Here is a 24,734-nt window from a genome sequence, read left to right as displayed (position 1 = left end):
TATTTGAATTAGTAGTGAAATTAGTTATGGCAGAATTGACATATTTGTGTTAGGATACATAGTATAGACACCACATGGCCAAAAGAATAAAAACATTACACACCCATGTGCTAAACATCTCATTCCAAAACCACGTATGCTGTTATAAAAGCCTCCACTCTTCAGGGATTTTTCTCCTATTTAGCAACAAGAGCTTCAGTGAAGTCGGCCCTGATCATTTAGCCTACCTGATATGGAGGAATTGACAGCTTTTCTAATTTTCTCAATTCTGTCAGTAATTAATAAGGCAAATTCATTGCATGATTTAGTGGATAAAAGTTGATGGGCTATGCAACTGACAAAGGGGGTTTGTCAGCCTGTCAACAGCAGCAATTAGCATTGTTTTTGGCAATGATGTCAGAGGCATTTCTCTGTTCTAAATTAAAAAGGTTTTGTGATAGTCATCTCACTGAAACACAGGAATGATTAGAAAGAGTAAATAACAACCTTAGAAACAGCAGGTCAGTAATATTTAGGTGGCTTGTGGTTAAATGCAGCTCATCATGAGGAATTCAACAGAAGAGCAACATTTCCTTTGCTTTTCTAACTCTTAAGCTGCTGTTAAATGTGAATTTCACCCAGTTTGGGATCAATAACCTTTATCTTATCTTACGTAAAAAAATAAAATAAAATAAGAAGAAGCAACTTTTCCATTAGTGCTTGCACTAGAAAGAATAATTAAACATATTACAGAGAAGTAGCCATATGTCCACATACTTTTGGCCATACAGTGCAGTTACTCTGCCACAAACTGGATGGCGCTATTAGGCAGAAATTCTTTGGCATATTTCATTGGTCCAACACGGAAAGTTACCTCGGAAGAAACACGGATTGTACTTCACTAGTTCCGCAAAGAAAAAACAGCCGATGCAGTCCTCATTTACAGCCAATATCTGACATCGATCAGTGATAACCCGTACGGCTGGAAATTGGCTTGTAATTCGACAGTGTTGGAACGTAGCATAGCCTACATCAGCACCGATCAGTGAGACAGCGTTGGAACAGAAGATATGAGCAGGGTGTGGATGTGCTGCTGATAGCCTGGTAGCAAGCTCACCTGTGTATTTTGTGGTGGTGATGGAGAATATCGAGGAGTCTTCGCCCCTCCGGATCACCCCTACCGTCCGGGCGCTGAGCTCCGCACTGCGGGGGAAGCGTGAAAATGTCCCCGATTCCAGCCGGGAAAACGGCGACAGGATCTTCCCTGAACCGGAGAAGCTTTGGTTCAAGGAGAGCAGCGCTAAAAACCTGCGTAACAGGGACTTCTTGTCGCCGACCACGATGCTTAACACGCTGTATGCGGACGGACAGGTTGGTTTGAGGGGTACTTGTTGGGGTTTCCAGTATTTTCTAACGGGTTTATTGCTTATTTCGCGGTGTTTTAGACCGTATCATTTTCTGTTAACGCTATAGATGCACCGAAAGAGCCATCTTTAAAACCCGTTTCATGAAACGCAATAGCGCCGATGTTAAACATTGCTTGTTAACACGTCAAACTTGTTACACTTTGACATTTTATTATTCTACGTTACTCAGTAGTGTTTCTGGACAGTTTCTAAAGGTGTACTGTTTGCCGTGGAGCGAGTTATTTGTTCAGCGCAGTAATATATAGACGGAAGGTGTTTTCAGCGGTTTAGAATTAGAACGTGACTCGGCCAATAGGAACTAGGGACCCCGGAACAATCTGCTTTAACGAGTCCAATAACCTGCCTCGTTAACAAGTTGAAGCTGACTCGAATCATACAATAAATACCCAAATCATACATATATGTTTGAGTGACACAACAGCTAAACACCCCGAATTGATCAGCGGCCGCTGACTTTGCCCCATCATGATCGACCAGACATTAACAGCCTGCAGCAGTAATTATTAACCCATGAGTTGCAGACGCAATATGGGTCAAACAACACGCACAGCTGCAAGTCAGAGACGCGAAGCTAGCTGTGCTGCGACTGAAACACACGAAGGCCTCTTCCAGAGCTCGTTCATGTCAGTCTCTCAAAGATATGACGTTAACAAGTTTATGTCCGAGTGTAAATAATTTCACATGTGGGCGTGTTCATGCGTCCTTGTGTATGATATTTTTACATGTAGTATACATACATGTACGCTTGTATGATGATTTTTACAGATGCACTGATGTGGTTTGAAGCGGATGCAAACATCTGATATTTTCCCACTGACACTGATATGCATCTTTGTAAATAAGCACACATGCATATGCAAAAGTGTTTCAGACAGGCATATCTTAAGGTCAGAGCTATTAAGTATATTATTGGTATTGAATGGCATACTAGTACAATATCAACTGATATCAATTGCATGCCAGTATACTGTATCAGACCACCTCCAGTAGTAGTAATTACCTGAAATTCATCAGTATTTTCCCCCTTCTCACACACCCACACATACTTTTGTTCATGCATGCATGTATATGAGTCTCTAATCGCTCCCTTTATCCGCCCAGGTCCCTCCAGCAGTGATGTCCAGGGTCCTGTCCCTCCGTGGCAGTGGGGTTCTCCCTGTGGCTGGTGGGGAGGTAATGGGTGAAGGGTTGAGGGTGAGGGTGGACCGGGCCGCAGCCTTCCGGTCTGTCCTGGCAGATGGAGCCACAGAGTACCTGAAGCCCTCAAGTCAGAGGCAAGGCTGTGTGGTGCTCAACTGCCCTGCACTGCACCCTAAACCCAACACACCCACTCCTGAAACACTGACTCTGGGCCAGCTGAGGACTGTTCTGTTGGCTGACCACATGGGGGAGCTGTTGAGAAGACAGGGGTGAGTCTGTGGATTAATTCCAGATTCATAAATTGTTCACACACATCCACTTCCTATAGTTACTCTCACCTCTCCTAAACAATCTGTGCTTTATATTTGACTTTTTTATAACAATGAATCTAGTGCAAAAAATATCAGTTGCCAATTGTTTTAATTATTTATCAAGGACAATTTAGGGACATTGGCTGGTATCTGCTTGTAAAATGGGAAAATGTGCTGCTTTTGCTGTTTTATCATTGTAAATTGAATATCTTTGGTTTTTTACTTTGTTGCTTTGACAAAATAAGCAATTTGTATATGTCACCTTGGGCTCGGGGAAACTTTAATGGGCATTTTTCGATATTTTCGGACATATATTAAAGACCAAATGATCAGTCAGTTAATTGAAACTTTTTCAATTAACTGACTTATCATTTGGTCTTTAATATATGTCCGAAAATATCGAGCGGATGAATTGCTCATGCAAAACATGTTAATTGCAGCCATACATTAAAACTGCTCAGTACCAATCTCCTTACCTGTCTCAGATTTGCAGTCTCCTATTGCCCCACTCTTCCCGAGGAAAGCGACATCATTACCTTTCTCCGAGCTCTGGGCATTGATTGGCCGACAGCCCCGGCCAACTGGACCAATGAGGAGCGGGAGGAGAAGATTCAGGATGCGCTGGAGAACTCCCTGTACAGAGAAAGGGAAACAGAAAGAGGCAGGAGGACCAGCGGAGGAGGAGGAGGGAGCAAGGCGGAGGAGGGGGAGAACGAGGGAGCACTCCGGGTCAACCTGAAACGAGTGTTCCAGGAGGAGGGGCTGCTTGGATACGACCCCAGCCTTGGTACCTGCATAGGTAAGGCCATAAGAAGATTTTGCTTTCATGTTTCGAGATATGTCTGAGATTATTGCTTGCTACCCCAAAATAATAGAGCCTGTAGTGCTCAAAGCTTTGAAAAGGGCATTTCAGAAACTTAACAGCAACATGTGATTACAAAGGCAATTAACTGGTTAGTTAAAAAAAAGTTGTGGTTTTACAGGGATCTACGTGCTAAAACACGTCATCTATGTGGGTCCTCATGCCTTGTCTAATTTAAAACTAACTGCTCCATAGAGCTACTAGAGGTCAAAACTCCCTGCAAAAAAGCCAATAAGTGTAGTTCCCAAAATGCTGAATTATTACTTTAATACATTTGCAGAGTTGCACGTGTTAGTGTGGTAAGAGAAAATATTAGTAGGATAACAGATAGTTGGTACTATATATTTACTGTACTGGTAAGACATTGTTGGTGTATCTGTTTCAGTACACAGAGACAGTGTTTCCCACCTGGCGCAACTGGACCTCGCCACTGCCGACTGCACAGTAAGACACACACACTATGCTACACGATGCAGTATTTGCACACACATTGACGATTTTCTTTTTCTCAGTAAAAAGAGAAACAAAGTATTGATTCCTATGTCCTTGCTGCCTTTTTATAGGTAGCCATGGCAACAGCGTTACATGTGACTTCCTGTCAGGATGAGTTCCGCCAGCAGCAGATAGCAGTGCTGTGGAGAGCCAGTGGAGCGACACATACACAGGTACACACACACACACAGACACACATACACACACACACACACACACACAGCATTGTGTTCCTGTTTTTACCTGCTCTGCTCTCTGTGTCTGCAGAGACATCTGGTGTGTGGGCCTGTAAAGACTCCTGGTTCTCACCTCACTGCTGCACAATATCTGCAGTAAGAAACATCACTTTATTTGTCTACCTTTGTTTCTCTTCTCTTGTTTTTTTCTCAACATTTCTGTCTTTAGGTTCTTCCCAGTCTTATTCCTTCCCCTTCTTTTCTCTGCCTCCACTTGTTCTGCACAGCTCTCCACCAGACAGATGTTTATTATGCAGTCCTTCCAGAAAAATGCGGAGATTTTGTTGTTGTTGCGGGCAAAAATCCTTGATTATGCGGCACATTTTCTTAAAAAATGCGATGGAATATGCGGGATATTTATGCAATTTTATGCGATGAAATTGCGGGAACTTGCAAAAGTTGCGGGAACTAGCAAAAACTGCGGTTTCATCATGGCTTCATCGCGGGGTTTGCAGCTTTTTTGATGTTCACGTCGCGTAATTACGTCACTTCATAACGTTCCCATGGCAACAGGGGAAAATGGCTGCTCTTGTGTGAAGTAAACGTAACATTTTTCAACTTTCTGCTAAGATATGTGTGACTTTTTTGCAACGAAAATGCGGGGATTATGAAATCATACAAACCCCGCATATTTTGCGCGGGAATCTGCAATTTATGCAGCGAAAGTGCGGCGTATTTGAAAAAATACGGCCCCCGCATAAATATGCGGACTTTGGCTGATTATGCATTGAAGTATGCGATCGCATTATCACGTTTTTCTGGAGGGACTGATTATCACTCTCACTAGGATCTTGTCTGCACTGTGAAATCGCAGGTCTAATTAAACTAAATTAAAAGAACACTAATGGGCGGTGGCGGTGCTTTTCTTCATCTCTGTGTTATCACTTTATTTTAGCCCAGCTGTCTGTGTAAATTAGGCTCCTATTGTTTCTTCCTCTACTCCAGGCTGAGAAGAGGTCAGATGAAGGAGGCCTCAGAGATGAAGTATGGAGATCAAGTAGAAGGTGTGTGTGTGTGTGTGTGTGTGTGTGTGTGTGTGTGTGTGTGTGTGTGTGTGTGTGTGTGTGTGTGTGTGTGTGTGTGTGTGTGTGTGTGTGTGTGTGTGTGTGTGGATCATATGCTCCTTACTTATCTTACTGACCTTAATGACACGTATGGGGATTAATTATAGATAAAGTTACTTAACTGGAGTAAAATACCGCCTTCTCCTCGTCCTCTTGTAGGTCAGACATGGGATGACATCATCAGGGTCATGACCTCTGCCACTGTCAGATTTGAACTGCTGTCAACGGTCCACACCAGTCCTGTGAGTCATCATTACAGCTGTGTGTTTGCACCTGAAGGTGGTGATGTGCTATGTGTGTATTTGTCCCAAAGGGCCATATTGATCAGTGAAAAACTAAGAACTGTGTTTTGACCTGTCTCAGAAAATGATGACGGTTTGCTCTTTGATGTAATGAGTCAAGTCAGAATGATTGACAGCTGTCTGTTTAGGTGACACTGGACGTCCAGAGGGAAGGGGGAGTGTCTACCAAAGGGCCGCGAGGAGGAGTGTTTGTGATGTATAACTGTGCCCGACTACACACTCTTTTCGACAGCTATGAGAGAGGAGTAGAGAAGGGTGAGAGAGTGCAAGAGATTCATTTTTCATTTCTCTGATCAACAACGTTACAAACAATAATAACAACTCAGACCGCTGTGGCCTGGCGGTATTCCCTTAACCTCAGAACGGAAGACAAACCCACACTTAATAAAAGAAAATCCATATTTCAATTGAAAAGAAGCATGGACAGCAAATGTGGGAGTTAACTATCATAAAAGTTCAGCAGGAGGGTGATGACATTTTCTGGTAAGTTACAGCCTGATTCAATTGCTCTCAAGTAAAAGTGTCTTATTAAGCACATTTTAACAATCAATACAGACAACTAAACGTGATAAACTTGTACTATATAATCATCACTGCAAACAAATAAGACCATGATAGATTTTCTGCCAGTTTGGTCCCGTTGGTAAACAGTGTAAAATGCAAGACAAGGGTCAGTGGTGGTTTAAGGAAATTCCACTGTCTCAAATCAATGTCATGATTACCTATAGATGTTAAATGCTGCTTAATCATACGATATGACATCTGTGATGTTTAAACAGAGATTATTATGAAAACTGCAGTCTATAGCTGTTATTATTGTTCGAAATCACTCCCTTTTCTGTTACTTCATATTCACAAGCTACCCAGCAGATAAAGTATACATACAGTGCCAACATAGTTTCACAGGCGCGGTAGAGATGTAGCTAAACATGTACAAGTTTTTGTTAGAGTATTTTTTTTTTTTTTTTTTTTTTTTAGAATTAAACAGATTTATAAAAGTCTTTGTTTTAGGATTGTGTCATATTATATTGATCATTTTTCTGACTGTTTATTTGCAGGTCTATACCCAGAAATCCCTGAAGGCTCCCAGCTAGACTTCTCTGCTCTGAAAGAAGAGGTACCATATCATTCTCTTCTATGCTATTCTGTTGTCACTCCTTTCATTTCTTTAGATTTCCTTTTGTTTTTCTTTCTTTCCATTAAAAAAGATGTGAGACTATTAACTGTCCACTTTAGAAGTCCTCAGCGCAACATTTCAGCGTTGATCCTATCGGCGTCTCTGTGTTTTGACCGACAGGGCGAGTGGCTTCTCCTGTTCAATTACCTCATACCGTTCTCCGAGCTGCTGGACCAATCAGGACAAGCGTTAGACTGTGAAGGGGGAGGAGCCAGAGTCAATATTAAGACGGAGCAGGTCAGGGGATTGAGATGAACTGATTACTGATCAAAGATGTGTGTAAAACCAAACTCGGCTGTTAAAGATGTTTATCAAACTCGTGTATGTGTTTGTGTTCCTCAGATCTGTAAATTTCTCGTGTCACTCAGTAAAGACTTCAGCTCGTACTACAACAGAGTCCATGTGCTGGGGGTGAGGATGTATTTTCTGTATATATTCATATACGCTCATAAATAAAGTAGGTCTTGTGTTTGTACAGTATATGTTTAAATGTATTTGATGTATGTATTTATTCACTGAAGAGGAAATGTGAGCACAGGAGATGTTAACTCCTATTGTGAGTCTTTGTTTTTGTGGATGAATGTAAAGGCCTTTTTATTTAGGGTTAGAATTAGGGTTATGGTTATGGTTAAGGTTAGGCATTTAGATGTGATGGTTAAGGTTAGGGTAAGGGGCTAGGGAATGCATTATGTCAATGACGGGTCCCCACAAAGTGTGTGTGTGTGTGTGTGTGTGTGTGTGTGTGTGTGTGTGTGTGTGTGTGTGCGTGTGCGCGTGTGCGTGTGCGTGCTTCCTTCCTGTTGTACAACATATGGAGATTAGAATGTGATTACTGTCGCACAAAAACCAAGCCAAGAAAACACCAGTTCAGTATGAGGTTAGCAATATAAAAAAAAAATGTCTTTCTAAATCGGCCTTTTTTGCCAACGTCCCCCTTTTTTCCTTTATTTTTTTCTTTAACTCAACACTGTCTCTTTCTCTCGTCTTTCTTTCTAGGAGCCGTTGCCTCACCTCTTCAACCAGATGTTTTGTCGTTTGCATCTGTTGAGAGTGTTGAGAGAGCTCTACCACAGCGCGCTGGACACCCTTAACCTTCCCCCCATCAGGCAACTATAGCCTCGATATCTTTCACTCATCTTGTGATCACTGTTGGCCCTACATCCCCACACATCTCACACAAACACACACTCGCTTATGTTTTGCAATTGTAGTTCATCACATATACACTTCTGTTAGCAATGAAAATGTATTTAACTAAGACACATAGTCACCTTTCCCTCTTTTTCATAATGTTACAGCACAGTTTGTGGCTCTTGGTCAATAATGAGATATTGTTTTACCTGCCCACTGTCAGTGATAACTATAGCTTGACATACTATAACTGTTAAAATATTTAAAGGATGTCATTACCCACAAATAATGTAATGTGACGTCAGCAAACTCTGAACTCTGCACACTGTGAGTTCAGTTTGATCTGGGCAGATTGGTTTTGGTTTGTATGTTAAAGAAATAGTTTGACATTTTAGGAAGTATGCTTTTTTTGTTTCTTACTGAGAGTTGGAGGAGAAGATGAATACCTATCTGATGTCTGTGCAGTAAATATGAAGCTACAGCCAGCAGCTGGTTGACTTGGCTTAGCATAAAGACTGGAAGCAGGGGGGGAAACAGCTAGCGTGTCTCTTTGTCCAAAGGTAGCAATCAGCAATTAGCACGTTACATCTTGTAATTCGTACAAAAAGTGAAAACATTAGGCACTCAGAGAGCGCAGACCTCTGCCAAGGCATGCCCTCACAATGTAAATGCAGTGTCACTTTTCCCAGTCAGGAACTTATTTTTCAGGTTATTCTGACACCACCATGAATGCGGCACACATGCCCTATCTCACAATGTCAACGAAAGTGAAAACTAATTTGTGTTTCCACCCTGTGATTCAGATCCGCTCCAAAATGTAACGGTTTCTTCCTTGGCCCATGCTACACCCTTCCACCATGTTTCATTAAAAAACGGGCCAGTAGTTTTTTTTTACAGACAGGCAGGCAAACAAACAATAAGCATATTTTCCAAAATGTCATTATTTCTTTTAAGTTTGGATGTTTTTGCTAAATCTGTACGCGTATATAAGCGTACCAACAGCCAAAGAGGCCAAATCTAGAGTGTCTCAGTTAGCAAAGATGGGATGCTTTTTTTTCTGTTGAACCCCTACTTTGTAATTTTCAATACTGCTTTAATCATGTCACCATACAGGACATTCATATGCCCTTTGACCGAACAAGCCACAAAACTGTGCCAGACAACTTGTTACTTTACTGATTTTTGGTGCCAAAATCCCAGTTGTCAAAACACCCCATCTAAACTGTAATACGTATTGTCAAACCTTCTAAATTGCTTCATTATTATCACAGTAACCCCCCACTCCTGACGCTAACAATCTCTCCTGTTTGAAACACGTCTTAGTCACTGCTTGTACAAAATTGTTTTGCTTTTATTAAGCCTTTAATAAACTGTTGAAGGCCCCATTTCATGTATGTTACCCACCATGTATTTATCAGTGCCACACGAATATTTATTGTCATTTTAAAAAGAGTACAGAATATATATTCTGCTTATGAGTCTTAATTGCTGTGTTCATGTGATTATTCAGAGCCCTCAAATCACAGTTATCCTGCTTGACAAATCACAAATATTCAATATCAAACAACATGTACCAGATATATAACAGGTGTTCATAAGTTATTGACAAAAAACAGTACCTAGCAGCATTTAGGGCATTGTGCCATAATGTTAGGAAATGCATGAAAATAATATATATATGAAAGGTTTTATGCCAAAAAATGTTATTTATAAATTTTGGTAATAAAAATTGATCCTTGAAATGTGAAATGTGTTCCCATTTCAGTTACCTACTGTCTTAAAATGTGCCATAGCTTGTTTTAACTCTCTGCTCCACATTATTTTGTAAGTTGGTGTGTTTTTTTTTTTTGTTTTTTTTAAAAGTGATTATCTCATGTTGGAACAAAACAGTTAATGTACACAGGAATCAAATATCTTACTCACTTCTCACTGCATGAAATGTTGTTTGACCCCCTGCAAATGTTGCTTGTCCCTGAATGGTCTATGGATTTTTTAATGATTTTTTTTTTTTTTTTTTTACATTTTACTTTCTATAGAAAAGGGAATGGGATGTTTACAGTATGCTCATTTATTTACAGTGACTGTCTTATTATCCAAGCTGTAATTACCACAGTATTAAAGCAGGAGAGATGCAGAATGAAGGACTTTGTTTTTTTTCTTCCTACCTTATACTGTTCATTGTCTCACTGTATATGTTACACATGTATATAATAGATACAGTATGTTCACTTTAGCCAGTGGTGTGTTTCTCTTGCTGCCGTGTTTTCACCCCTCAGGTCTCAACATCTCTGACCTCCCATCTCTCGTTCTTTTCTCCCTCCTCTCTGCCACCCTAATAACTCCTATCTCTCTGCTAAGAGCCCTCATATCTCTTTATCCTGTACTGTATTATACACTCACATTCAGAGCTTAAGCTTGCCTATTTTAGTGCCACTGGTTTAAGTATTTTCATATCGTTTTTCTTCATGGACATGATGAAAATCAGTATGAAGAGTTTTCAGCTGGAAACCAAACAGCTGCAAGATGACTCAAATGCTTATAGACATGTTTACTGTATATCACACATACTGTAATGCAACTTTTGTGCAGTTGTTGTGAGTAAACCAGTATCAAAACAGAAATAACACACACGCACATAGCTGTGCCTCTTACCCTCAACCCTTCCCCTTCTCAGCATAGAATCAAATCTGTACTTTCCAAGCTGTGTTAATTGTACACATGTGGGGTCAATTCATTATTACTGACTACACTAACCGGTTGATGTTGTTGATCTGTAACGTTTTGGCTTTTTTACACAGTGTTATAATAATAGTTGTAAGATAAGTCCATAGCTGGAATAATTGGTTCTGTTTTAATTAACTGAGCAGCACAGACAGATTGATTGCCATAATAATAATTGCTATCAGTGAAGAATTCCACCATGGTTAAGGTCACTAGCAGCAATTAGCATGTAGCCTAGATAAAACCTCTAGATTTCATGGAGAGAAGATGGTAACTGAGTGTTATTGGTTCATGTCTACAGTAATCCTGCTGCACAGCTGATTCCCAATTAGCTCTATTTAACAATGAAGGAATTAAACATTTTAATTATCCATTAAAAAAGATCACAAGCAACTTAGGAGGATCATTGTGTTACAATTGCCAATTACTTAAATTGTCCAATTTGTTTATGTAAAACCATAACGTCTCACATATTCAATTAAGTATTCAATTAAAGCTTCTGTCCCTAAAATTTTACAACAGTACTTTGTTATTTTCTGCATCAGTCTACAGTATACGTTTATATTCAGTGTCTCCATGCTATCAGTATGTGTGCAGACAGAACTTTGTTTCTTTAAAAAGAAAGGGGAAATTATTCACTTGATTTATGTGGAGTTTCCACAGATACACACAAGATACCCTCCACCTGTTATGGCTGTCAGCTTCTTCTTCCAGCTTTTCTTCCAGGAAAGTCAGGAGAGTGAGATATGGTCCAAGACAATACAGTCGTGATACATCTTCCTGCCAACACAGCACACAGAGTAATTGACTGACAGTTAACAATAATAGTAAAAGATCTCAGAGAAAACTGCATTACGACAGAATACCAAGTCAACTTTGATATTCGATTTGGAATAATGTTTTTAACTCCTGACATTTACAGCCCTAAACGACGGCCAATATATGTGGCGAGCCCAGTTTAATGATGTTTCCTTCTTCCCCCAACCTTGCCTGTCCTGCAGTAATGAGCTGCTGTCAGCTGTGTCTGTCTCTTTTAATAGACGAGGTTATTACACACACACACACACACACACACACACACACACACGCACATTAAAGACAAGATATGGACAAAATAAGCACAGTTTCAAAAATGGGCATACAAGTGAGCAGGAAAAACTTGATTATTTTTAATGTAACATTAGCATTGCGTTTCATTTCCCCAAATTAGCTCTTTACCTGGATTTCTCTGAGACTTGACTTGCTTGAGATGCAAAATGATTTAAGTCAACAAGTTTAATGTTTTGCCCTTGTTAAATCATGGAACAATAAAAAGAAATAAGACAGCGCCAGGCAGGCCTTGCTTAGCCACACACCCAGAAGCACGAAAGGACTTGGTCTCAGTTATGCAACAATGGTCTACAGCAATGTTAGTGGCTCTGTGAGGCTGTACTACAGCTTTGAAAGGAAAATGAGCAAGTTTCTTGTCATTTTAATTGTGCATTGGTGCTTGCATGCGTGTGCGCGCGCGCACACACACACACACACACACACACACAGATGCATGAGTCAGGTGATAAAGAGGTCACCGTTAGATTCTCATTTGTGCAATCATGTGCTCCCGGGTCCGTTGTTGTGTGCTTAACAAGAGCAACAACACAGCTGTTTCCAGCGTTTTTACTCACTGTTTCTGCATATTTACATGAGTTATGAGAGCTATTATTAAGCACGGCTGCACTGCAAATGCTCTCAATGCTGTTTGCTTCTTTCTTTGTCTCTTCATTACAGACTGTGTATGCAAGCACAGCGCAAATGCCTTTATATGCATACTACAGAAATTCACAGAATATATATATATATTCTAAAATATATTTTTGTGTGTATTATGTACATTTGTACCTTATGTTGGCATGTTCAATCTGTTTTTTGTCATGTGTGTGCCATCTCTGGGTATGAAATCTCCCACAATACTCACCAAACCTGACATTATTAAATCATGCATTAAACACAACTGAAACACAACTGACTAGAAGGCATGTAAAGCAATGATGTAATGTCACTGCAGTACAACAGGTTCACCACATGGTGGAGATGTTTGGACAGGTTTTCAATCAGCTGACACCCTGACGCCCAAGGCCTGAACCCAGTCAGACACACTGCAAAAAATCCCAAGCTGTAAAGGTGATGTACAGTAGTCTTTTTATTAGCTGTATAGTTTCAGGTCAGATGATGTCTTAAATGCAGTTCAAATGGTTTAAATACATGTTATATAGGTTTAAGATCATTAGAATATATATGGAAGCCCACTCCACTAAATTTTACTATGAGTGCAGCATTTCTTTTGTCTTTTTTTAAGATTATTTTTTTGGCATTTTAGGCCTTCACTTCATAGGACAGCTTCGACATGAAAGGGGAGAGAGAGGGTGAACGACATGCAGCAAAGGGCCGCAAGTCGGAATTGAACCTGCAGCCGCTGCGGCGAGGACTGGGCTCTACCAGGTGAGCTACCCAGGCACCTCAAGTGCAGCATTTCTTTGAACATTTTAAATTATCATCATATATAGGCTATATATTTTAATTTTGGTGAAAACGGGAGGAGGGCAAAAAAAACAGAATTATTAACCTGTGACTCTAGCTAAGTGTGATACGTGTGATGGACTTGTCAACCCTCTTCTTCTTTGGTGTAAGTAGCTGAATATAAGTGCGGTTCGGATCATGAGCTCATTTTGTTTACTGGTATCTGTATCGGAACATCTCTACATACATGCACAGAGGCATACAGAATTGAACACACACAAAATGGTTAGATTAGCAGCTGCTCAGGTTGCAATGTGTTTCAATTTGCACTTTTGAATGGTTTCCATTTCCATTTTAAATAGTAACTCCACTTTCATGTTGATCAGTTTGCCATTTCTGTTTTGGATGACATTGTCCTCACCTGGACAAGCAGCAAACTACAGCAGTAAGCGCTGCTGACTTCTCAGACTTCAAACATGCTTGATGTGAATTACACCTTCAGACTGAGCGCAAGATAAATTACAATGAATCTTTTTCTGCAGTGCAGTTAGGGCAGGTCCAGGAGGCTTCATCCTTTTCATCTCCCTCACTACCAATCAGAAACTCCCTTTTGCAAGACCCCCGCTTGCTTGTCAATCACTCCCCTCGGGCTATAGGTTGGAGCGAGACAAAAGAGGGAGGAGAGCGGAGAAAGAGAGAGAGGATAAAACAGGACAGGGGGGGGGGGGTACGCGAAAGTGGTTGATAAACACAGGGATGGGATGTTAGAGAGAGCGGAGCATGTATTAGGCTAATCGCTGAGAGTGGATCCACTGTCTTGAAGAGGGATGAATGAATGGGGTCAGGGACGCCCCTGAGAATAAAGAGAAAGAGCGAAGGCTTGATAGAGTGAGAGAAAGGGGGATAACAGAAGGTAGGATAGAGTAAATGCATGGGGTGGAAATGGACTGACGAGAAATTAAATAACAGAGAGAAATGGAGAGGAAACATGGAAATGAGGAGTGTGCAAGACAGAGAGGAAGAGTTAGCAGGAAAGAAGCAGATAAAAAGAGGAGAATGGGGAGAGAGCATGAGACAAAAGTGTAACTGGGTGGAAGACAAGAAAGTGAGAGGAGGAGATTAAAAGAGGTAGGGAATGAGAGGAGAGAGAGAGAGAGAGAGAGAGAGAGCAAGAGAGAGAGAGAGAGAGCGATAATACTGTACAAGAGACTTGCTACTAGGAAATTAAACTAGACAAATGATGACAGGTGCGGTTTAATGACAAATAGTTACACTGCAAATTCCCTTTTTTTCTCATGCCAGGCCTAGTAGCTCATCTGACCAGATCCTACCATGCCTCCTAAAGGAAACTCCAACAACAATTCAGAAGACATCATCTCTATGGCTCAGTCAGGCGCGTGAATTACTTGAACAGATGGACTTTTATCAAATTCTTATTGAACAGCAGGAGAAAAATTTCAAATCCTGTGTTGAAATTCTTGTTGATTCCTCTAATAAAAGAGTGGGGGAGCTGCTGAGAAGTCAATGATCTCAGAGTCAGTCCGGAATTTAACCAAAAGGAATTACATGACTTTAAAAACTACTGCAAGACATAGGGTGAGGACTGCAAAGAGGCCAAGAATAATGTGGAAACCGTCTGCAAAAGCCTTATCCAAATCAATGATAAAAATGATTATATAGAAGGCCAATCTTGAAGGAATAATATTGTCATTCATGGCACAGACGAATCAGTCAGTGAAAAATGGTCTGATTGTGAGGATAAAGTAAAGAAGCTTCTATCTGAGAAACTACAAATAGACCACTGCATAACTGAACTGGAGGGGGCCCACAGGACTGGAAAGCCTTCCCCTCTACCAAGCCCAGCCCCATTGATGTCAAGTTTCTGCGTTATAAGGACAAACTGGAAGTTCTCAATAAAGCCAAAGCCCTGAAAGGCACGAACATCTTCATAAATGAGGAGTTTCCTGAAGCTCTTCGACAGAAGAGAGAATAACTTTTTCTTGCCTTGAGGGCTGCAAGGGAGCGGGGGGGAGATTGCTTATGACAAACTCATGGTACACCCACCATCCCAGAAACCTGCTCTGAAGCCTAGGCAGAATAAGGTCATGCCTCAGAGCTCTGAACAATAGACACAATGCACCCCTCTCAACATATACATACATTGTCATATATCCAACACCTTCTTAAATCCAATATGTATTTTAACATGTTAAACTACCCACTTGCATTCCATTCTCATGATGGACTGCAGTTGTCTTTCTTATCACTGTCATAACAATCTCTTAAATTCTACTGCTTATTGTTCCTGCTGTAAAAAAGTGTTACCATCTGAGATGCACACTAATTCATCATATTTACATCAAAAAATAAAAAGTATTGCAAATCTAAATCTTGTCTTTACATTGGAAATGATTAATTTACACAGGTCTCATCTACAGGTTTTCTTGGAATCCTGACAGATAACTGAGTAAGCTGGAAGAAGCATATTCATTTTGTTTGCACTTTGTTTTTTGTTTCTAAATCCACTGGAATTATTGGCAAATTCCGAAGTTTGGTTTATCAGAAATGTTTACTAACTCTTTATTATAGCCTAAATGTATCCATACCTCATATATTGCAATGTTATTTGGGGAGCTACTTATCCCACCTACCTTTATAAGCTACATACTCTGCTTTTACTTTTATTGCAGAATTGCAACATTTAGCAGCAGGACTGACCATTCAGCCCATCTCTTTAAAGAGCTCAAGATCCTATCAGTCTTTAACATAAATTAGTACCAAACTTGTGTTTTTATTTTCAATTTTTTTTTTTGCACTAGCTAAACACAGCTTACACTAGTTTTCCCTTCTGATGCCTTGTGTAGGATTTTTTCAGTCTAATGCTGACATTCTGTCGTGATATGCAGGGAATGGTGGACCCAAATGCAGAGAGCAGGCAGAAGTTTCGTTGCTTGAAGATTTATTTAACACAAAAACCAGGGCACATATCAAAAGGAATCCAAAAATGCAAAAACAACAACACAAGGAGTCCAAACTGAGGGAGGCAAAAACTAAGTCCAGAATGCAAAAAGAAAAAGAGCAGGATATCAAAACGAGAGCCCAGAGACCACAGGGAAGACTAACACACAAACATAGAGACTGGAACACAATGATCTGACACGAGACAAGGCCAACACAGAGGCTAATGGTTATAATAAGTTACATGGTTATAATACAAGACATGCCACATATTTACACCTTCCAATGTTCCCTACAGGGCTCTGTCAACTCTCTATTAGATACAGGGGAGCACAGCTATGGAACAGTTATATTCACACTGCATTTCACTCAACGTCTGTCAAAAATCATAAAAATAGGCTTAGGACCTGTCTGATGAACCAAACTTAACTGTCTGTACTTATCTGAACTGTTCATATCTGATTTAGTTTGGCCTTCCTGTCTGTCATAACCACTCACACATACACATATAAGTCCACACATCCTCATTATCTATATTCTTGTAATTTATTTTATGCCTTTGTTGTTTCATGTAGCCAACATTATGCTTGTTTTTTGAATTCCATGCTTACTTACTGTAAATTTCAGGACATTTGTAATTGCTCATATTTCCTTTTCTCTTCCTTAGGTGAGATTCCTTCTATAAGCCCCTAGGGGTTTTCTTAATCTCACCTGCACAATCTTTTTTTTAATTTTATTTTCTTGTTGTGTTTCTGTTGCCTTGATTTTATTGTGCAAATAATAAAACTTCTGGACATGCTGCCAGCTTTGTTGGAGCTTTGCTGAAAAGCTGATGAAAAAGCAACCATGCCAAACCCTGTGTGCAACAGTCAAAAATAGAATGATTAACCTGCTACAAATGTCACCACTACTGTATTGCATCCCCTGTTCACTCTGCTTTTGAAAACCAACATCACAAAGCAATTCTGAGATGTCGAAGCATTGAAGTTCTGAAACCACACTGTAATACAAAACAAACAAATTAAATCTTTAATATTCCTCAAAATAGAAACACTGGAGTATCCTGGTCATGGTCCTGGTAGTGCTCCAACTACCAGTCAGACTTTTATTTCTGGAAAATTTGACAGCTAAAACAATTCTTACCACTCTGCTACTCTATATTATTTCATCTATTTATCTATTTCCTGTGTCCTTGTATCAATCAGTCCAAGGAGTTCTCTCAACCTCTGTATGTCTGTCTGTGTGTTTTTCTGTGTGTGTTTGTGTGTTTGTGTGTGTGTGTGTGTGTGTGTGTGTGTGTGTGTGTGTGTGTGTGTGTGTGTGTGTGTGTTGCATTAACATTTATATGTTATCTTATCAAGAAAAGATGTTAATATGTTAATACCAGGTGCAAATGTGAGTTTCTGTGTGTTTCAGAAAGTGTGACTGTGTTTTCCTGCCTACATGAGTATGTGTATCATGTATTATTGTGTATGTTTGTGAAACACAGACACACAAACAAAAGATAAAAGAAACTATGACAATGCAGTACAATGGGCTGTGAACCATTCATATCCTCCGATCTCTACCAGCAGTCAACAGGCAGGTTTATCCCCACTCTCCATGTGAGGAGATGCAGCCGGGTGTGACGTCTGCTTCATCGAGGCCTCTGACACATTAATGTCAACAGATTAAACACACTATTCAAGACTGCACGCTGCTCATATCTTGGTGGCGTGGAAGCTAAGGCACTCTATTTTGAGCTGTTTTCATCCTCCACAGGCCTTCCTTATTGACTCAGTAGGAAAGCTCAGAGACAGAAAGAGGAGGCTGCTAGAAAGGCTGGAGCAGTCTGAGTTTGGTCAGCCACACACTTTACATAATAAATGTAGATTATGGCTTGTAATTTTCTTGATTCACATCTTGAGCCATTCCTGACTGGAGCTAACATTATGGAAGTACATTGACTACAAAAGATTTGAGAGCACAAAACTGCAAGTCAACATTTGAGACCGCACGGGCACAGACTCATGCTACACAATCAGATTTGAACGTGCAATCCTGATCAAGCATGCACCCACCATGTTTTTAACTCAGACTGCTCCACCTTCACTTAAATCGCAATGTATTAGGAAGGGATCTTTTAATGGCCACTATTAACAGGAAGAATGATTACAGCAAGCATTACCTGTTTCCATGTTCATTTGGGCACCTGACTATTGTTTTAAAACAAACTTGAACAAGCGCGATTTCGCAATAGCTGCGTCCAGGTATGCGGAAGCATCCACGCGTTCATGCATTCATACACGCACAACCTCACAAACACTTGCCCTACATGCCAAATTTCAGCTTCCAAGGGCGAAAACTGTGTCCGCCAAAGGGTGGGGAAGTTTTTGTGGAGCCACAGAGCGAGTGCGCTATACACAAAACATCACTCGTCACATAAAACTGAGATTTAAGGTGAGCACAGAGAAACTTCCCCCTTCGGCAGATAAATATTATAGTAGTAGTATTCTTCTAGTGTCAAACTCGGCACATACGTCATTCTGCACAGTGAAGCTCAAACATCTTTGTGATGTAACAACAACCAAAACACATTTTTGAATGGAGGGGGACTTTAAGATCTCTATGATGTTGCATTATTACTGTGTAGTCGCAATATGCCACCACACAAATCTGAATTAGAAAAGCAATGTACAGTGTTAATTTTCTCCTTTAATCTGTATCAATTCAGAGTGCTAATATGGAGTTGTTTGGTGTACTGATGCACTGGAGCATGGGCATGGCTGCATACATACATACCGGTACCTCCAATAGCTATTTCATAACATTTCTGTCAGAAAGCACACGTGAATTCAGCAGAAACAGCACTGCACTTAAAATTGATTTAGTACAAGGATGAGAGTGAAACTGAAGGCAAGCTGCTGATATCGCTGTGGCTGCTAGTGTGTAATAATCTCTCAACAGCAGAGACTCAGCATTCTGCTGGATTCAACATGTGGAGTATTTTGTGAACCGTGCCCCTTAAATTAATTTCCAAAACAATTGCAAATGCGCCTGTCAAGTGCAGCATGTAAGTGACAGGCAGGAGATTGGTGGGGGTTTGGTCATGATGGGGGTGAAGGAGGGGAGGGTGGGTATCAGAAGCAGGGCCTGTGTTATACAATAATTGAATAAATTCAGAATTGAATTAAATTAAATCGTATGAATTAGGATTCTGGGTATACCTAATTGCTGTGAACTGCGGTTACTTGCCCAAGGCTATGGCTCGTGGTTGAGATGGGGGCTGGGTGGAGGAGAGGCAGTGGCAGTGATGTTCTGCCCTTGGGAGAAATTATTTCGCAATGTTTTGTTCTTTTATAGACATCAAAAGGCAAAGGAACGGCCTGTCATCCATTCATTATAGAGTAAATGAGGGTTAAATCCACTTTTAAAAATCCTGTGCCTTTTCCGTTGTTTGGTGCATTTACACAGACAACATGATGTTGCTTGAAAGTAGAAAATATTTCTCCTACAGCTACAATGGAAAAAGATTTCAGTGGTCAGATCTGATCCTCAGAATCAAAGAGGGAAGGGTTTCTAGACACCTCTTTGCACTGATGTTTAACATCATCATACAGAAGGAAATCCATTATAAAACCAATTTCTGCACCCACAGTGACAGAATATTGCCCCAAATTCAAGGACAGGCTATAATCTTGAGTAAGAGACAGACCCTGACCCAATTCTCACTCATTTCTTAATAAAGTATCGTCATAGTCATTTGAATCTATGCATGAACCAAACTAAGAGAAAAAAAGTAATCTTATGATCATGTGCACATTGTTTAACTGCAACAGAAGTAAACAAGCAAGGTCAAAGGAAAATGGATACTGAAAAAGTAATTCAGCACAAAAATATAATGGAAGCACAGTTAAATTAAATGAATACAATTTTAAAATCTAAATCAAAATTATGATGATAAACTTTAAACTTTACAAAAGACAATAAATATGTCAGCCTTTTTACTGCTGATGATGTTTATAAGGCAGCTGTTCCACAGCTGTTAACTGGGTTTTAGGAGTCTGATTTCATCAATAGCTGCCATCCTCGAGAGGAAATGTTTGGCAAGATAAAGAGTTGCTCCTGTGTCAGCCATCAGAACCTATACGGTACACATCAGCAAGTAGCTGGTTTAGATCCACTGAAATGTAGGCCTACAATATAAACAATTAGAAAATAGTGCCCAATATTGAAGGTTGAGATAAGATAATAAACAGTGTATTCAGTCATTAGGAGAGGATATTGTTCTCTTTTGCTACTTTATGATTTATTCTATTTATGCTTTGAAGTGTCTTTTTAAAAAAAAAAAAAAATTGGCCAAAGCAGCTCAAAGTCTAAAACGTTTTCACTGTGTGTGTCTTTGGGGCATCCGTTAACTAGGTCCCTCCCTCCCACAGCGGAAATGGTCAGATTTAATCTGATAAACTCTCGATGCAACAGCTGTCACCCAGACCCGGCCTGTCTATGACCAAATCTCCCTGCCCCCCCCCCCTCACTATCTCTTCCCCTCCATCTCTGCTTAATGCCTCTCAGCCTCTATAGCCCCCAAGCGTGCATGTAGCCATGTAGCCACACATGCACCCCCCCCCCCTCCCCCACACACACATACACACACGCACAAAATGTCAAAATGTCTATTTTTCTACTGTTAGATTTTTTTTAGCAGATGTTCTGATAGAGATTGAAAAACTATGAGTGGAACAGTGCATGGACATGCAGTGTTCTGCTGAAAGACTTTGGCAGCTGATGAACACAACATTCAGTGTTGTGGAGATCGAACATTTGATCTTTTCATTATGGCAGAGTGTGACTGGATCAACCTGCCTCCCCATACTCCCAGTAAGCTTTACTTATCTGTGCTGTTGGATTACAGTGGCATTAAGTAATCTATGGCTGTCAGTGTCCGGCGATGCTCTGCAGTGTCCGGTTGCATCCTGCCAAGTGTCTGTGTCTTGCTACGCCCACCCATGCTGTGCTTTGCCATGCTACATCCTGTAACGCCCTTCAGTGCCCTGTTATGACATGAACTACCACGACTACCATTTGTAGTCACTGTTCCATTATCTTTGTGACTATTACTGCCACTGTTCAGCACACACCCAACTGGCACCGTCAGACACCGCCTACCAAGAGCCTGGGTCTGTCCGAGGTTTCTTCCTAAAAGGGAGTTTTTCCTCGCCACTGTCGCATTAGCCACTGCTAATGATTGCTCTTGGGGGAATTACTGGAATTGTTGGGTAGTTGTAAATTATAGAGTGTGGTCTAGACCTACTCTATCTGTAAAGTGTCTTGAGATAACTCTTGTTATGATTTGATACTAAAATTGAATTGAATTGAATAAGATGGGTGAGAAGCTTTTGTTCTGTTAAAGCCAGAAAGTCAGAAATCTCATCATAATTAGGACATTGGTAGATAAATAAACTTACCCAGCTCCCCATCTATGTATGTTTACTGCAATTTTGTACCATGAGATGTTTTTATACTGTACCTTTTAAACCTACTGGCCTACTCAGCAACGATCATCCTTGCAAACCCCACCCAGAAGGTTACTGTACTTTCAAACAGTACGACCCAGTGGCCGGGTTAGCTCCGTTGGTAGAGTGGCCGCACATATATAGAGGTTTATTCCTAGCCGCAGAAGGTCCAGACTTCAAGTCCGACCTGTGACGAATTCCTGTCTTCCCCCTTTCCTCTCCCCTCTGATCAGGGACTTTTTCGGGGAAGAAATTAAGCCCCCAGAACTTAATTGAGACCATGGTCCCTGTGGTCGAAAATGCAACGAGCTCCTCAGAAGGGTCCCTGGAGGAAAGTTCCTGCGGTCAAAACACACCTAATGCTGTAACATTGCAAGTCTGTTGCCAAGACATATCAAGTAAGTGGACCTTGCATCTAGGGTATTTACCACATTTATGTATCCCCGAGGCCAACAATGAACCTCCATGCTCAAACATCAAGTAAAGCTTGCTGTCAGGCATTTTGATGAAATATACTGCACATCAAATAATAGTTAGTACTTATTTATGATCATTTAGGTTTCATTGGAAGAAGAGCAGATACCTAACTCAGCCCAAATAATCAAATGAAAAGATGAGCACACATGCAGAGGCTGACACAGAAGTTGTGCATATTTTTATTACACTACTACAGTACTTTATTAGTTGTCATATAGTCTGTTGTTGGTATTTTTATGTAAAATGTAATTCAGTGACTAGTTCCCACTGTTATATTTTCCTGTGTATCTCAGGCTTGAAAAATGAACAACCCTTTTCCATTTGTGTGTTTAGTCTGAGCAAGAAGCAGATTAATACACTAAAAGAAACATACAGTCTGTATTTTAAATAGTTTTTTGCAGCTATTGTTTTTGATGTTTCCCCTTGTTTATATCAACTTGGCTTACTGCAAACATCCAGATGCAGAAGCCCCTGAATACAACCACAGACCTCTCTTTTCTACACCGAGCAGCGCCTTTGTTGAACATGAAAGTTAAAAGCATTCAGGAAAATTCTGGAAATTAACATCTGAGTCAAAGTAGGCAGTTGGAGGTAAGGTTGGAGACACCAATACAATGTTTCGCAGCTACCAACACTGTTTTTGCATTGATATAACTTCCTGTTGACTTTGAAATAGCATTTAACCGCGAAATGCATGTCACTAATTTTACTTGGGCTCACTGGGATGCTGTCAGTGTCCTAACCCATTATCAAGCTGTCTATTCAACCCCCCTTTAATATGCTGCATTTCAAAGAATGATGTGCCCCCTGCCCACACACACACACACATACACACACACATATACACACACACACACACACACACACACACACACACACACACACACACACACACACACACGTTTTAAACATGCAAGCTGGCACGCACATATGCTAATGCACTCATTTTCTCCATGTCTTTTGCCATCACATACACACGCACACACTCTTATCAAAGTGCATATCCAGCATTAGTGATTGGGAAGGAGCAGCAGGGAGTCGAGGGGCGTGTGTGAGTGTGTAATGATCCCCCTTCAAGCTGGTAGCACTCCACAGTTTGTGTGTGTGTGTGTGTGTGTGTGTGTGTGTGTGTGGGAGGAGGCTTCTGAAACTGGCCTGAAACTTTGGGATACAGTACAGATCTCACCAGGTTTACACACACGCACGCGTGCGCGCACACACACACACACACACACACACACACACACACACTCAGTCCAACACAAACTTTGGCCCTGTTTTCCCCTGGTTTTAAAATCTGTAGGTATGATGAAGCCATGTCCCGTTTCAAGTAAAACATACATATTGACATGCAAATTTTGTTTAAAAATTAAAAATAAAGACGGGGTGAGCAAGAAAGCAAAACTAACTTTGGTCCGTATTTCATTGTGGTTGTTGTAGCAGATATAACTCAGCAACAGTCAGGTAGCAGCGCACATGTACTGGTGGGAGACAATACTGAAATATTATTGGCCAGAGTGACACAATGCTAATATCAAGCCTTTCTGATCGGTTACATTACTCAGGAACAGCAGTGGCCAACCTTCTCACAGCAGGGTGGAGACAAGGCCCTGCTAATGTCTGAAGATTTGACCAGTGTTTCCGTTAGGATTTTTTTTAGCAGTGGGGGCAGGTCTGTCTGAACAACAACCCCCCCAGCCCTGGCGGGCCGCCACTACAAAATCAACATAGAGGAAACACTGTTTAACTGTCAAGTTCCACTTGAACCTGACTCATCTATTAATGGACGTCTTATTTGAATCCTTATTTAAAAGCAGGAATGAGCGACTGATCATTTGTGCTTTATAAATCATTAAAAATATCAAACCATTATCAAAACGGCGATTAATTTTAGGGCAAAAATGATAATTGACTGTATATGTATACATACATACATACATATGTATATGTATGTATATGTATATTTCCTCTTCAGGACTGGGGCGCACGATGTTTACAACTGCCACAGTTCATACACATCCATTTACACCAGAGGACAGAGCAGGACTTCAGTGTGAATCCAACTGTAAGCACATATTCATCCGCTCATAAAGAACAATGAGTCACACACCTCTTCACTGTACTGTACAGATTCTGTACATCCACCTAGTTTCTGCAGTTATTTATAGGACAGCTGACTGCTGGCTACATGTAGCCTATGTGGCCCATATAGGAAGATCTGTATTGTGATCATTTCAGTTTAATCTGTATGATTTAAGAAAATGTAAAAATAGTACTTATACTTGATCATTTTGTTTTTCAAATATTTTATTAATTTAATTTGTAATTTAATTTAAGGTGGTTTGCTACTTATTATTTTATCCTTTTAATGCTTTACTTATGTAAAGTGTTTTGAATTGCCTTGTGCTGAAATGTGCTATTTTGTTTTCTTAGTTTTTTTGGTCACAGAAAGCTGATAAAAAAAAC

The 24,734-nt window shown here is 40.5% G+C and overlaps 1 protein-coding gene across 2 annotated transcripts; it reads left to right on the top strand.

Moving 5' to 3' along the window:
• The first annotated feature begins 823 nt into the window (after positions 1-823).
• Positions 824-19,786, top strand: dalrd3 (DALR anticodon binding domain containing 3). Of its 2 annotated transcripts, XR_004899043.1 has the most exons (14): positions 824-1,350; positions 2,508-2,815; positions 3,343-3,656; positions 4,105-4,163; positions 4,283-4,384; positions 4,479-4,543; positions 5,393-5,451; positions 5,671-5,753; positions 5,942-6,068; positions 6,872-6,930; positions 7,111-7,227; positions 7,333-7,401; positions 7,987-9,103; positions 19,775-19,786. XR_004899043.1 is itself a non-coding variant. In XM_031286513.2 (13 exons), exons 1-13 carry the CDS (start codon positions 1,117-1,119, stop codon positions 8,104-8,106), a joined length of 1,716 nt encoding a protein of 571 aa, XP_031142373.1. In that variant the 5' UTR covers positions 824-1,116; the 3' UTR covers positions 8,107-10,779. The 2 variants fall into 2 exon arrangements, 1 of the variants encoding a protein (XP_031142373.1); XM_031286513.2 differs by lacking the exon at positions 19,775-19,786 and having other exon boundaries at positions 7,987-10,779.
• The last annotated feature ends 4,948 nt before the right edge of the window (positions 19,787-24,734 follow it).

The sequence above is a fragment of the Sander lucioperca genome, chromosome 12 (genome assembly GCF_008315115.2).
Source record: "Sander lucioperca isolate FBNREF2018 chromosome 12, SLUC_FBN_1.2, whole genome shotgun sequence".
NCBI lineage: Eukaryota > Metazoa > Chordata > Actinopteri > Perciformes > Percidae > Sander > Sander lucioperca.
Note: the sequence above shows the minus strand (reverse complement) of the source record. Positions and strands in the feature narration are given on the sequence as shown.